Raw genomic sequence first — 15,547 nt, 5'->3', positions numbered from 1 at the left:
CGCACAAAATGTTTCTTCTGTCTGCGCAATTTTGTTTGTGCGTGAGTGTGTGTACATAAAGGCAATTTGGATATTTTCCAAACAACTGCACAATATTGTGCAATTTAAGTGTGCCAACAGCAGCATAGAATTTGCTATTCGTTTTTACAGGAGCACATTCTGTATCTCAAAATATGTAATTGATGTTAAACATTCCTAATAGAAAATATAAAATGTAGACTAAAGCAAATAGGATATTTTAACTGCAAGTTGGTCCAGGACACGTCTAAATCAAAAGGTGATTTAAGGCTAGCGCAAAGTGCCCCACTGAAACATGCAATGACTGACAAACAAATAAACAAATACACAAAATTGACCAGCAGAAAAATACTGTAATTTTTTTATTTTGCCTTATAAGCCTTTGCAACATAAACAGTAAATTCCAGGGACTCCTTAGACCATGACCAACAAGTCATTTAGTTAAACTGACTTGCCAGAAGAAGGCCATAATCGTTTCGTCCACACAGACAAGACGAAAACACAGCACATTTCCCCTCAAAGGATATAATTCCTCATAGTAATTGTGACAGTTGTGAGATATTTTTAGAGTAAAAGGTTTAAAAGTTAATTTTTTTTTTTACCGTGTTTTGCTGTGTGCTATTTGAAGTCCTACGAGGAACCCTTTGTTGTAAAGGATAATTCTGTCCAAAATAACATGTTTTAAGGCATCTGGGACTGTCATGATACAATAGGAAACGTTTTGATTTATTTGAATTATGTATCTTCTCTTCAAACACAGCAGCTGCGGAATGGTCCCATGGTAGAGGAAAAGGACGCCCTGCGCGCAGGTTGACCCTTGCCAGTTAATGACTTGTGAAGGTACCAAAGGTTAAATAATGTTTCCACTTATTTGACCAGGGACTAATTGGTTGCATAATTTCTGTCTAGGTTGGTCCTTGAGGAAATTATCTAATTGTAGGCTAATTGTTCTAATTGTTTATATTTCTTTCTGAGATAGGCATTTCAAACGTTTTACTCTAGTTTGGACTATTTCGTTAGGACATTTGAGACCAACATTTAGTTAAAGAAAATTATTATTTTGATTTATTTCTAAATAAATAAATCAAGTTATTTCTAACCCTAATTAGATAAAACATATTTCAAGAACTTACATAATAACCTATTATGTAGCCTACATGAAAAACACAACATATACATTGAAAGATTTGCATGAACTCCACGGACTTCTGAAGAAAATAAGTTTGTGGAGTAGGCTAATTAGAAACATGTAAAATATATATTCTGATATATATTTGTATACATTAAACACGTTTTGTGCGTAGGTAGTTCAAAACAATACTTATATGCCTATGTACACATTTATATTTCAATATTCCTGGTTGCTGTGTGACGTGCACAGGAAACAGGAGTCTGGAGAATTGAAGCTCCCTTCGCGTGAGATGAACTCCGGCTGGATATAAAGAGATGTGGCCCATCAGGAAGAGGACACTGAGACACCAGACCCATCCGTTAGGACGAGCCAGCTGTGTTTATCCTCCCAGCACTTCGCATTGATGTTGGGACAGTGGACGCGGGACCTGCGCTGTTCACTGACGGTCTGCTCGCTGGGGGCCGCCAGGTGAGGACCGGGCCACCCGACAGCCAATTACAGCTTGGACACGACAAAAGGAAACTCACAGCGTGATGATTATTTATGTTACGGACGAGGACTACGGAAGGAAAAGCGGGATGCTTAAGATGCGAGGCACAAACGTAAATAACTTTCAGGCCTAAGCATGGAAGGCTGTACGCAGCACATATCATACCTAGCCTACAATAAATGTTTTTACTCAAATTAGCATACCTCATTACCAGGGGTGTGGAATTACGGGGACGGGGGTCATGACATGACCCCACCCCCACCCCCCGTATTACAGACAGGTTGATGTGACCCCCCTGGAAAAGAGTGAACATTCTGGGATCCATTCATCACTCGTCTCAATAAACAATACAAACCTACGCCGTTGCTACTAACACACATTTTTATTAAAACTACCGAAATACATTTAATGTACAAGCAGGGCCGTCGCCAGTTATTGCGGACCCCCTCAATTATAGCCAGAATTGACATTATAAACTACCATCAGTGGGCCATGACACGCCATGGGCCAAGTGAATCTTATAGGCCTACACCTTCTCCCGTGTTGGCTACGGCCCGGCCTCCAAGGTTTTTCACCGCAAATAAAATGTCCTGTTAACCTCACACCCTACAGACTGATAGGCCTAATGCTTACCGTAAGACACGTACAATAAATAATATAAAACAGAAGTCCACCATAGTGGTCATGTTTAACACGTTGTTTATGTAGGCCTAATTTATAAGCAGAATCTAACAGAAAAAAACAATGCAGCATAAACAATTTCGATAACAAAAATCTGAGATTTGTAATTATTTGCCTCCAGCACTTAACTGAATTTATTTTATTTATAAAGCTGCTGTTCCATTTTTCGTGCAATGTCAGAGAACACATTTGGTTACCTTACAAGGCAGGACCATGCATATGTCTATTTTTTCGTGTAGCCTATATCAAGTTGAATTATAGGCCAATACTGAAATTGATTCAGGTGTTCCCCCACTTTCTGCAGTTGTTCATTCACCCTCCATTTTAACAAGCGTCACATTCTGCTTCCTAAAAAGATCATTAAAAAATGTATACATTCGATGTCCAGTGGAAACCCCTTCGGTGGAGCCGTTGCAGCCAATGTTGAATAATATTATACCTACATTGCACAATTGTAAGGACAATACACACTGTACGTGTGTTGAAGTTCAGTAAACCTGGATGAAGGAAAGGAACATTTAAACCGCTCGTACTTTAACGGGACCATTTAGGAACAATCAACTCTTTTTTTGACAATATGATGTTTGTAATGAGGCCCAGCCCCGGATGAAAAAATCTATAAGGGTAAGCATTTCTGACGACTAAGGAGTTTCCTCTAACTGTTTACCTTGGTTTGGTATATCCTTTGGTATTATATTTATTTTGATGCTAACAAACTCTCAAGCAACTTGCTGCCATCATAATAATAAAAAATACAATACAACACTGTATTAATTTCACATAACTGGCCTGCATTAACCACTGGGAAGAAAGAAGCCTACCATTTAATTAGGAACAGAAATCTAACTAGGAATAGAAATCTTCCATTTAGTTAGGAACAAGGTTATTAACGCAAAGACATAACAGACATTAAGTCTTTGGTGTAAACTAAAAAGTAAAGTATTTAATTATATCCAATTCAACAATATATAGGCCTTCAATTTCAAGTATTGTGGTTACAGCATCAAGTTATGGTGGTAGCGTATATGTCTCCCGTACGGACTACGGAGTTTCCCATTATCAAAATAACGCCCCAAGGTTTCATACGCCTAAAACCTAATAGGTTTCAACCCCGGGAAGTTTCTCGAAAGTCTCTCACCTTTTTGCCTGGTACCTTTCTGTAACACGTAACTCCACAAATGACTGCCCGTCGTGAGTTGAGGGCCATTGATTCCCTCACATAAAGGATGCGCCATACCCTTAATTACATATTTTTTGTGATAACATATTTTGTGTTCATATAGGTTTATATTCAAACAAACACGCTGCGGGACATCGAAGACAGAATAATCAATAAAAGCATTTCTCATAGTTTCACACCATAGCATCTAATTTGCGTGATAACTTTTCTTTCATTCAGATTCAGCCAATCATGGTAATGAGGCACTGACGCCAATCGATTGATAATTCAGAATGGTCTCAATGATTAGTCAGACATGCACGTGGAGTAACAAGCTTTCTACAGCAAACCGTAGGCGGACTAGTAAAAATTATTTGTGTAGTACAGAGAAAGCCTGAGCTGGAATGTGAAGATAATTTCAGATGGATAGGTTAACAAAGTACTAAGTATAGCTTTAATCGTAGTACATCATTCAGGTAAGAAGTTAGTGGAAAACCCGACTCAGTCTTCTGAACTTCGTTTTATGTTAAACGCCAAAGATATTTCCAAGAGGTGTCTAATGCTCCTTAGTGGCCTTGTCGCCTAGTGATTAAAAATGCTTTACCAAGTATTGAATCTGATAGATTTGGACCAGAAAATATAGATTTCTTTAAGAGCTGTGCCTTCCTCAACTGTATTCACTATTATAAAAGCTGCCATATGTTCTTCCACCAAGCAATTCCTCTGGATTGTGAAGTAATATGCATTCATGTTTCTTTATAATCATTTTATAATCCGAAACATTTTATAACAATTTCACTTGGACACATTGGAGAGGGTTTCAAAGGGGACATATTTATTTTATAATAATGTACACATTTTAAAACAGGAACATGTTTAGATTTCATTAGCCGCTCTAAACAGCATTCCTTTAACGTGATTGGAAATGTATTGGTCTGAACCTAGGGAAAAACTCACTTAACTCCAATAACACCAAATAATAAGACCATAGTGAAATGTTGTGGTATTTCTGTACAGGCTAGCTATGCACACAGATGTCTTGGGCTACAAGGAATGCCAAATGCTTGCCATTGATGTATGAGGAGACTCAGAGCAGAATGAATGATAATGCAACCAAAGGCATCATTTGACACTCAGCTGCATCTGGCCCATCTGTTGTGACAGGCCTATCAGAGCTGGGCTCAGTTTGTTTTACCTTTGTGTACATTTCTTTTGCCGCACCCCGGGAGCTATGCATATCTGGGGACAGATATAAAAAAACAAGCCAAGGTAGATCTATTGGAGTCGATTACCTAAAAGACACGCAGAGAGAGCAGAGCATGTGTTTCACATTTTCCTAAAGCTTTTCAGCAAGCAAAGTTACTACAGTTTATGTTCCATTTGCCATCGCTGACAGAGATTTCATGCTAAATATAAAGTCACATCACTTAAGACAAAGGACCGTGAAACATTCACCTCAATCTGCATAAAGAAATGGAAACTACTCAGCCACTAAGCATGGCATTTTACCTGCTCACAAGCAGAGAATGATTATTTTCTTACAATCATATTCCTATTCATTTCTATTTCATAAACATTCAGGCTCAGTTCATGTTACATCATTGTCAACAGCCAGTAATCCAACCCACCATTAATACATCAAGGTCTATTAAAACCCACGCTGTAATAGCATAGCAGAGGCCTAAACTTAGCTAAAGACTTGACTGAAATAACAGAAAATATCCAATCACAATGGCATGCTGACACCTGACCTCCAAGGCCATGGTAGACACACGCTAGGTGACAAATGACTGAGTGCAAGGGTTCTATTGTATGTCCGGTCCTGTTGTGGGCTCCTCTTCTCTCCATTTATTGACTTCCTAAATCATCTATTATGGGGTGATTTACGACTAGCTTGTGAGTTTGCTCCTTCATTCAGCACACATCTGCAGCAATAGAGCAGTGTTTGATTTATCAGAGAATGGACGGAAGCCACCCCACGCCACTTCTGTTGTTTGTTCAAAGTCTACAGGAGAAGTAGGAAGCTATTAGAAATTGAAGAAGTCGCAGCAGAGTTCACAGACAAAGGTACTGAGAGAGAAATCAGAGCGGAGGGAGGACAATACTGGAGCACGCGACAGGGGAGTTCATGTAACGCAGGTTGCTCTTTCCTCTTGGAAAAGAGGAATAGCTCACTGCTATCATGAACGTCAGGAGCCTTTGATTCCTGTGACCTACGTCTGATGAGCTACTCCAGTCTAGGTCATCCCAGGAGACTTGGCTTTATGAAGCAGAACGCCTGTTTGAAGTTCTGTAGCGGTGTCAGCAGTACGGCCTTGTAACATCTGTGATCCCATGCTGCTCACTGACTGAGATATTATTAGTCTCTATTTATACTGGTAGAATAACACTTTTTTCCTTTGGTATTTTGAGTAATGTAGATGGCTTCTCAACTATCCTAACCAAGAACACCTAATTTAGATGAAGGTGAAGTTATACAACAGTTACTGTTCGGTGGATGTACAGAATTATTTTACAGAAAATGATTAGGTCTACTATGAAAAAAAAAAGTTATATCAACTAAATAAAACTAGCACAGAAATGTTTTAGGGTACAGTAATTTCTTGGTATGTAACTCACAAACCGGTAATGTATGCAACAAAAAGGTTTTAACTTCACACATTATTGTTCATAATGCACATGGAGCACCATATCATATAAAGACGAGAAACCAAGATCTAGAGGTCAAACTGAAAGTAACGTGGTAACTTTAGTCCATATTCCTGCAGTGAGCCTCTCTTTTTGAGGACCAACTGTCTCCTTCACAAAGCGATTTGTCTCCTCTGTCCAGATTTTGTGGTTATCCCCGACTGACTGATGCAGATGGCAATGTTGAAATAAAGCCTGCTAAAACAACAACACTGGATTACATAGCTGGTCAATGTCTACCTCAAATTCAAGTTCCCTGAAGCCGATCCTCTATCAGACAAGTATATACTATAAACAAGCTAGATTTGATAAAATGTGTTGAAATTCCTTATCTACGGCTTTAGTGAATTGTAAGCCGAAGTTGAACTAAACCTCCATCTTGATCCGTAACTTCAGTTTGGACAAAGACAACCCTTCTCTACTTGATCCAATTTGGCTTAGTAGAAAATAACCAATTGGAGAAAATTCTATAGACATACTTTACCAGGAAAGTGAGCTCATGACCTAATGCCAGAGTCTTAGTCCTGGTTGTATATGGACCAGAGGCTGATGCGTTGGTCCTTGGAGCCTGCAGCCAGAAGCCTGTTCCTGGTGTCCTGGTGGTCTGAGAATGCCAGGCTGAGCACCATGTCTGTGTGGTGCTGGAGCACGGCCAGGGGACGGAGCTTCTTCCAGCCAAATACACGTACACGGTGGTCCCAGCCAGCCGATGCCAAAATCTTACCGTCCCCCCGGATACACAGTTGTGAGATCCCAGGGTTGACGAGGGCTATGGGATCCTGGAGCTGAGGGTTAAACAGCAAATGTCACAGATAAGAACAAGGAAGAGGGACTACAAGGACTACATCATTCATAAATCATACATACTGTTCTCAGAGAACCTTATTCAATAGCATATGCATCCATGGCGGTCAACACAAAGAAAGCTGCCATGCACTCTAATGTGGTATTACATTATAGGCTGTTAAAGGTAATGGGCTGGAACACCCAGGTTGCTAAGTAACCACCAGAAAATACAGGCAAAAGAAAGACCCATCTAGATAAAAAAAAAAAACATTTTGTTGAATGATTCTTACCTAAGATCTAAAACTAGCCAACAAATCTGAGCAGATGTGAGAGGGAAATAATGATCAGACATCAATTAAGTCACCAAACACTTTATCATTTCTGTCTGGGAGAAAGAAGCTCCACCAAGCGCTCACTTCAATGACTCAATCATCGGGCATAAAACATTACGGCACGAGCCGTGGAGAGCAAATTTCTCACAAGTCGACTATTTGATTTGGACTTAAAGGCTGGGACGTTTTCATTCGCAATGTGTCTGAGATTCCTTTGTCACTTTGTTAAGAGAGAGACAGTAAAATGAGAAACCATCCAACTGAAATCCTTGTTTGCAGAACTGTGTTTCTTTAAAGCACCTCTGATGAATTGCATGCGCTTTGAAACGTCTGGTCAACAGGAATAGGAACCGATAAATACACCGCCGTAATGGCTGCCTGCCTTAGATTACCATTGCTCCAGTTCTCTGTGACCTACAGTGTCCCTGAGTCTGAATCTACCTCAGTAAGGGGCAACATTGTGACACATTATAATGGATGGCACTCAGGTCACCGACACTGTCTCTGGGCCAACTGCTGCTGATTCCAAAGGGGGACGTACGTGCTCCTCCCAGGTCTTTCTTAAGACCAGGCGGTGTGACGCTGGTGTGTCTGAACGGGACATTCACATCTGGCCATGGAAGCAGGAATCAAACTGGACAGCGTAAAATTGACTTCATAAGCTGTGTCCTCAGAGACTAATGGCCTCGTGCAGGAGACGGACCATCATTTATCTGCATGCTCCCATTCCGGACAGGAAAATCAGAGGCGTTCAGAACTGCATGTGGAAGATATAAGCCAGGTACTCTCAGCCACAACCCTAGTGTATAGAGTGGAATGCAATGGGAAAAAGACTACTGAAACGGAATGTAAAACCAACAAACACACAAAAACCTAGAATAACTTGTAGTAATAATATAGGTTTTTACCAGACTTATATTACACATATTGTAACCGCTGTCACGGTTCCTACAGTGTGAAATTGTGAGTAGACTAAGAAGATTAGCCCATATAAGAGATCTACAATACAACAAAGTGGGTCTGGTGGGGGGTGAAAGATGGGTCATTTGGAAGCCCATTATTACCTCAAGAAGTTGGTATGGCCCAACCCCTCTCCATCTGGTTCTCATTACAGGCTGATAATGACAGGTTAAAGTGTCTATTTTTGTTTGTTTTGCTTCCCATAGTTTGTCTCAGGAAAAGGTATTTAATTGAGGGGTCAGTTTTAAGCAGTAAACTTCTGGTCAAAAGTAAGTGGCCTTCCTTTGTTAGATCATCCTAATTATATCCTGATACTTTCTCCAATATGAGACAAGCTGCTGAAAATAATGGCTGCAGGTCTGTCTTCCAGAAGAACCTTCTCTAGTGTAGTTGACACTGCCTGTCACACCTCCTTCTTAATCTTACATGAGGCACTTTTTCCAGTGAGAATTGACTAGTATTAGCCTCGAATCTATCATTAATAAATCTGGTAGCTCCATCTTTAAATTATACATTCCCAACTCTTCTCATTCTCACTATAACTTGTCTGTAAAAGTAAAAAAAAATTAAGACTTGCGTACACATTCACAGTTATCCCAACAGACACAGCTAGGCTAGCTCCAGCCCTTCTCTGCTCTACAGCTGGGCATTCCCTACAGGCTTCCCCCAGCTTACAGGGTCTGGTCCAATAACTACACACACGTTGAGATGCTATTCCTGACGATGCAGACTGATTATACGGACGTTCACTTAGGAGGACCGGCTCTTGGCAGGCAGCTCAGAGTTTCACACTGATCTATTGAAACGTTCCATCATCACTCATTCACTCGAGTGGAGCTTATCCATTTCATGAGGGGAAAGTCATTTTTTTCTCTCTCAGGTATTTCTGACACCCCACCCAGGTCTGAATGTCACCGTGGGTGTCGTGGAGGGGATTAAAGCCTGTTGTCACCTGCCTGGGTTGTCAGGACCTACAACTCCGATGCAGGAGAGGATATGGACGTGACAGACAGGGGAGAGCTACAGCTGTACCAGCCCTTCAAAACCTTAAAACAAAAAACAGAATGTTTCTTGCCACCGGGCAGCTGGGTCATGCTTCAGAAGCACTGTGAGAGACAGGATCCAAATCATCCATCTTTCAGTCCATCACACTCAGCCCATATGAGGCACCAAAACTGCATTCAGTTTGTTTTTACGTTCCGGAACGTTCAATTGAACAAAAACAGTGCTATACTGAGCAACCAATTGAAAACTGTGGAGGGGTTGTGGAATACTGCATGGCTACTGTCCTTCAAATAGGTCACTCAATGCTTCAAGCCACACAAACCAAAATGTGAGCAAATGCAACTCTGTGTAAATTCAAGATAGGAAAACTCAATTTGTGAAAACTATTGATTAAGTAAACATAGTTCAATAACTCGGTCAACATTCAAGCAAACTGACCACACCTCAGTAATGAACGGACCTAGGCATCCAGTGGGCAGATGGAAATACTTTGAGACAGATGCAACAGTCAAGTTCACCCCTGCCAGAATGTGATTGAACCCAGGACATTGGAGATGCGTTGATCTGGGGATGCTTGCCATTCTGGCATCTTGTTTGGGTGGTTAAGATGGTTGGTTGTGACATTGGGATATGAAGCTCCACCTGTGAGAACTGTACTCATGTCTCAAACAGGGTCTCATATAATTCTCTCAGTCACCCATGTTTCATTTACACTAAAACTGTCTTTCCCTTCTCACACCAAAGGGGAACTATTGGCCAATCCAGAACAGTCCAACATCTCGGCTTAAACATTCCAGGGTACTATTTGATTTGTTTGGGGTCATATTGGAAGACCAAAACAAGAAACCAGTGAAGCCTAGTTCAGCCGGCCCGCAATAGAAAGTGTTGATCATGGCTGACTTCACAAGATTCTAACCTACGTCGCCCACGTGGAAGGCTGTGTGTTTAACCACAACACCACAGAGCTGACCATTTACTGGGTGTCAGTAAAGCATATTGAAATTATATAATGTCATGCATTAACATCACATCAACTTTGAATATTTCGTTAGACACCATTAACCATTGTGTTAAACTGAGTAACGTTTCTTATTTATTTTACCTCCACCACAAATAGTATCTACGAACTGTATGACTTTTGCCACTGGCCGTTTTAAAAGCTTATTAGCCAGCAATATGTTGCTAGACACCATTACGCATTATGTTAAACTTAGTAAAGTTTCTTATTAAGTTTACCTCCACCACAAATAGCATCTATTAACTGTATGGCTTTTGCCACTGGCCATTTTAACAGCTTATTTGCCATACGTGAATGACAGTGATACAATAACTACTGTATCCATATAGGTGATGATAACAAACTTCTACGTCTAGTGAAAAAACGAGAGAATTGTGTAGCCAGTGAAGTGTTGACATAATTCGAAAATAAACCAGAAATAGTAGCAACATAACAGTAAACTAGTGATGGCCGTTCTTCAAGCAGTAGGTTTTATGCTAGCAGCGCTAACTCAGATTATCATTTTCAAAATAAAAGCCATCATTGAATTATACACTCACCTAAAGGATTATTAGGAACACCTGTTCAATTTCTCATTAATGCAATTATCTAATCAACCAATCAGATGGCAGTGGCTTCAATGCATTTAGGGGTGTGGTCCTGGTCAAGATAATTTCCTGAACTCCAAACTGAATGTCAGAATGGGAAAGAAAGGTGATTTAAGCAATGTTGAGCGTGGCATGGTTGTTGGTGCCAGACGGGCCGGTCTGAGTATTTCACAATCTGCTCAGTTACTGGGATTTTCACACACAACCATTTCTAGGGTTTACAAAGAATGGTGTGAAAAGGGAAAAACATCCAGTATGCGGCAGTCCTGTGGGCGAAAATGCCTTGTTGATGCTAGAGGTCAGAGGAGAATGGGCCGACTGATTCAAGCTGATAGAAGAGCAACTTTGACTGAAATAACCACTTGTTACAACCGAGGTATGCAGCAAAGCATTTGTGAAGCCACAACACGCACAACCTTGAGGTGGATGGGCTACAACAGCAGAAGACCCCACCGGGTACCACTCATCTCCACTACAAATAGGAAAAAGATGCTACAATTTGCACGAGCTCACCAAAATTGGACAGTTGAAGACTGGAAGAATGTTGCCTGGTCTGATGAGTCTCGTTTTCTGTTGAGACATTCAGATGGTAGAGACAGAATTTGGCATAAACGGAATGAGAACATGGATCCATCATGCCTTGTTACCACTGTGCAGGCTGGTGCTGGTGGTGTAATGGTGTGGGGGATGTTTTCTTGGCACACTTTAGGCCCCTTAGTGCCAATTGGGCATCGTTTAAATGCCACGGCCTACCTGAGCATTGTTTCTGACCATGTCCATCCCTTTATGACCACCATGTACCCATCCTCTGATGGCTACTTCCAGCAGGATAATGCACCATGTCACAAAGCTCAAATCATTTCAAATTGGTTTCTTTAACATGACAATGAGTTCACTGTACTGAAATGGCCCCCACAGATACCAGATCTCAACCCAATAGAGCATCTTTGGGATGTGGTGGAACGGGAGCTTCGTGCCCTGGATGTGCTTCCCACAAATCTCCATCAACTGTAAGATGCTATCCTATCAATATGGGCCAACATTTCTAAAGAATGCTTTCAGCACCTTGTTGAATCAATGCCACGTAGATTTAAGGCAGTTCTGAAGGCGAAAGGGGGTCAAACACAGTATTAGTATGGTGTTCCTAAGAATCCTTTAGGTGAGTGTATAAGGTGATATAGTTAACAATGTAGTCTGTCAATCTAGTCTGTCATTTTATGTTTAATGTCCGTTCCAATGTTGTTCTTGTCTGTTTTTTTTACATATAAATGTTAATAATGGCTTTTATTGTGATAATGAAAATCTGAGTGCTGCCAGCATAATATCCTGCTGCAAAAATTATGCTAATGAAGCCTCGTTTGGCCATCACTGCAGTAAACAGTTTTATTTTAGGCTTCCCGTAGCTACAGAAGGTAGTAGCCAGTGAAGTTTTTTAACAGCTAATTAGCCATTTGTGAATGACATTGAGTATCTATCAGTATAGGTGATGATAACTGACTTTTTTGTCAAGTGAAAAGACGAGAGAATCGTGTAGGCAGCGAAGAGTTCGTCTATCCTGAACAAATCCTAATATCCACCAGAACTGTTTTATTTTAGGCTTCCTATTACGTAGCTACTTAAAGTTATAACCAGCAAAGTTTTTGTCTGTCCTAAACCTCAGGCATAATTAATGTTGTTGTTTGGTTCATTATGTGTATTTATGTGTACTGTATATTGCAGTTGGTGACACGAGTGTCATTTGTTAAAGTTTTTTTTTTATGAGTAAGCACATCGTGAGCCTGTATAAACCAGAGTCAAATTCCTCGTATGTGTACACATACCTGGAGAATAAAGCTGATTTCGGATTGTTACAGGAGTCGAACGCGAGCCTGTTGTTCCATAGCCCGCGTGCCTAACCACTACGCTATTTAACAAGGGGTAGTCAGTCAGTCATCGACGGACGGACGGACTCAGTAAGAGACATTCCCTCTTCTAGGCCAGCTCCGCTTACGCGGTCCGGCAAAAAAATACTTTGGGGAGATTTTCATGATGGTCAAGGGGTTACCTTTGCTGTTAATAGGGGCTTTTAAAAAGCGCAAGTCAGTGGAGGGCACATGTAACAGATTATAAAAAAAACAGTAACTGTAATTGTTACGTTACCAACAAAAATATTGTTATATTGTGGATTACAGATCATTTTGAAAATATGTATGATTACTTCAACTGAAAATGAATAGGTGCATGTTAGATTTATTTATTAAATATTTTAAAAACACTTATTTGAACGTAAATAATAGCGGCGTACCTCAGTTGTTGTGTGTATAATCATCATGTGCACTAAGGTGGACACACATAACCAGATTAGTGAACGGCTATCTTAATTTTCTCCGGTTTTGGCTGATTAGAAACAAAATAGCCTATGCCTACGATAATATTAGCCGACCCATATTAAATGCAATTTAGTAATCTACTATTGACGCATCTTTATCAGATATAGGTGATGATAGGTGATAGGCTATCTGGTGTTTAAATGGTAAATTTGTTCTACGTGCGAAAAGCTACAGATATATTGATTTTAATATAATGTCAAGAACCTTTCTGAGAAATTGCCATTTCTTTCTCAACAATGTTTTGAAGCAATATTAATCATGAATAAATAAGAATAACAGAATAGGCTATAGAAAAGTCAGATAGAAAGTCGGATTGTGGAAGATCAATGGATAAAGGATAAATAGGAACGACTGTACATCTGACAGATCTGTAGTTCCTCTTAATATGAAAGTAATCAGAGCTTGAGTAATCTGTTACAGAGCTTGAGTAATCCAAAAGTTACATTACTGATTACAAATGTGGATAGGTAACTTATGACTGTAACAGATTACATTTACAAAGTTACCTACCCAACCCTGCTGATCAAACAGTTTTTTTGTAATAAATGTCAGTTTGTTTGTGACAAGTAGGCCAAATTGGCAAAAAGGTGCTGCAAGCACATTGGGGGCTACAAAAAGCATCTGTCTTGTTAGCAGTAATTCATAGGCACTGGTCATAACCCTGGTCAATTGTTCTGAAAGGACCATGAAAAACACATCATGGTGGTGGTCTTGGAAGAAGTGTTAATTAGAAGATGTAAATGACCGAAAACTAAATTTCCCCTCAAATGTCGGAGAGATTCCACAGTCCTGGGTGGTGTCGTGAGATTCCACTGCCCTGGGTGGTGTCGGAGAGATTCCACTGCCCTGGGTGGTGTCGGAGAGATTCCACTGCCCTGTGTGGTGTCGGAGAGGTTCCATTGGGGATGATTTGCTGCTTCAGGACTGACAGCACTTAAAACTCCCTCAGACTTTGTTGCAGCCTCCCACTGTGAACTACTGTTCCCTTTATTGCAGATGTGATTTTTTCTTCAGTTAAAAGCATCAAAAAATTTGTATATTTTTATTACCTCACAGGGGACATTCATCAGACACCCAGCAGGCAGATACCAAAGCCCTGCACCTCAGTACGTTTGTGGGAAGAAGTGGAGCTGGCTGTCTGGGCGTCACACTGCGCTGCCATTCAGAATCATTTAAAAGCCCCTGTTGGATCCTTCCCCCGCATACTTTCTTCATCTTCACCAGAATTGCATATTAAATCAATATTTTGTGCTAGTGCAAAATAAACCGAATAACCATGGCTCCATTTTTCAGCATATTGAATCAAACCCTTTCCACTGTTATTGTAGACACGTTTGCAGCAAAAAAAAACTGAGGGTTTGCAAATATTTCTAATTCAAGCATTCATTTGAAAAAAAAAAATCCTGGAAAGAATAATAACCCTCCACAGTGCAGGAGTGTAGTATGTCAACTCTCAGGTTCCCTGCACACGGATTCATGAAGCAGACATGAAATACGGGGCTGTTCCTCTTGCTCATGACATCAACAGAAAATATAGCGTCAAATGAGCCGTCCCGGCTCAGATGCGCTCGGTTGTTGCGTAAGATAATATGAGACAGAAGAGTGATGGTATGATCTTTATTCACTCAATAAAGCAGCTAGACTAGAGCAATTAGAGTTTATGGTCTCAAAAGGACTGAGCACACTGCTCTCTGTGTTTGTGTGCGTGATACAAACATATATACACACACGCACACGTCTGAGAGTGGCGATGAGTGTACTCTTCTAGAGACACTAGCCCTGGACCAGGGCCTGCCAACACAATGTAACCAGCGGTCTGATTGATGAGCCATACAGACACTTTTCCTTTGGAGTTTGTGTTTTCACACAGAAAGAAGAATGCCAGGGAGAGCGGAGAAAGCAGATATACATGGGTTCAACAAAATATTACAAATAATTGTTAAATACTAACTGAGCTTACCGGCCACAGCGAAGCCAAAAGAAAAGTCTCAAGTGCAATGAACTTGTTGTTTCCCCCTTAGTTCAGTTTGGTTGGACTGGTGTTGACACTCAAGAGCATCACTGAAGAAATGCACTGTGTGGGTTGTTTAAAAAAAGTTTTCTTGGTCAGATTAAAACCTTTTCATGCGTGAGTTTCAAAAATTCCTTACCGACCCCCAGAGTTTTTTTGCGCGTGACTTCAGTACTCACTCCAGCATTTGAACTCACTCCAGCATTTGAACAGTCACCTTGCCAGGTAAGGAACACTACATACATTGCATTGCAAGTTTCTCTCGTTGACTCGAATTCTAAAAGCTGCAAAAGTCGGTTGATGTATAACTG

General features: G+C 40.6%; 1 protein-coding gene across 8 annotated transcripts in view; it reads right to left on the bottom strand.

The window, feature by feature from the left end:
• Positions 1–4,299: 4,299 nt before the first annotated feature.
• The window catches only part of gnb1l (guanine nucleotide binding protein (G protein), beta polypeptide 1-like), a 35,302-nt gene continuing 24,054 nt past the window's right edge, over positions 4,300–15,547 (bottom strand). For 5 of the 8 annotated variants that reach the window (XM_020052365.2, XM_020052366.2, XM_020052367.2 and 2 more), the window contains one exon: positions 4,300–6,953. In XM_020052365.2, the coding sequence (XP_019907924.2) occupies positions 6,687–6,953 (267 nt within the window). In that variant the 3' untranslated portion in view covers positions 4,300–6,686. The remainder of the gene's footprint in view (positions 6,954–15,547) is intronic. The other 3 variants (XM_034296621.1, XM_034296620.1, XM_034296622.1) reach the window with 3 other exon arrangements.

This window comes from Esox lucius, chromosome 13, assembly GCF_011004845.1.
Source record: "Esox lucius isolate fEsoLuc1 chromosome 13, fEsoLuc1.pri, whole genome shotgun sequence".
Lineage (NCBI taxonomy): Eukaryota > Metazoa > Chordata > Actinopteri > Esociformes > Esocidae > Esox > Esox lucius.
The sequence above is the reverse complement of the archived record's forward strand: the minus strand, read 5'-3'. Positions and strand labels throughout refer to the sequence as shown.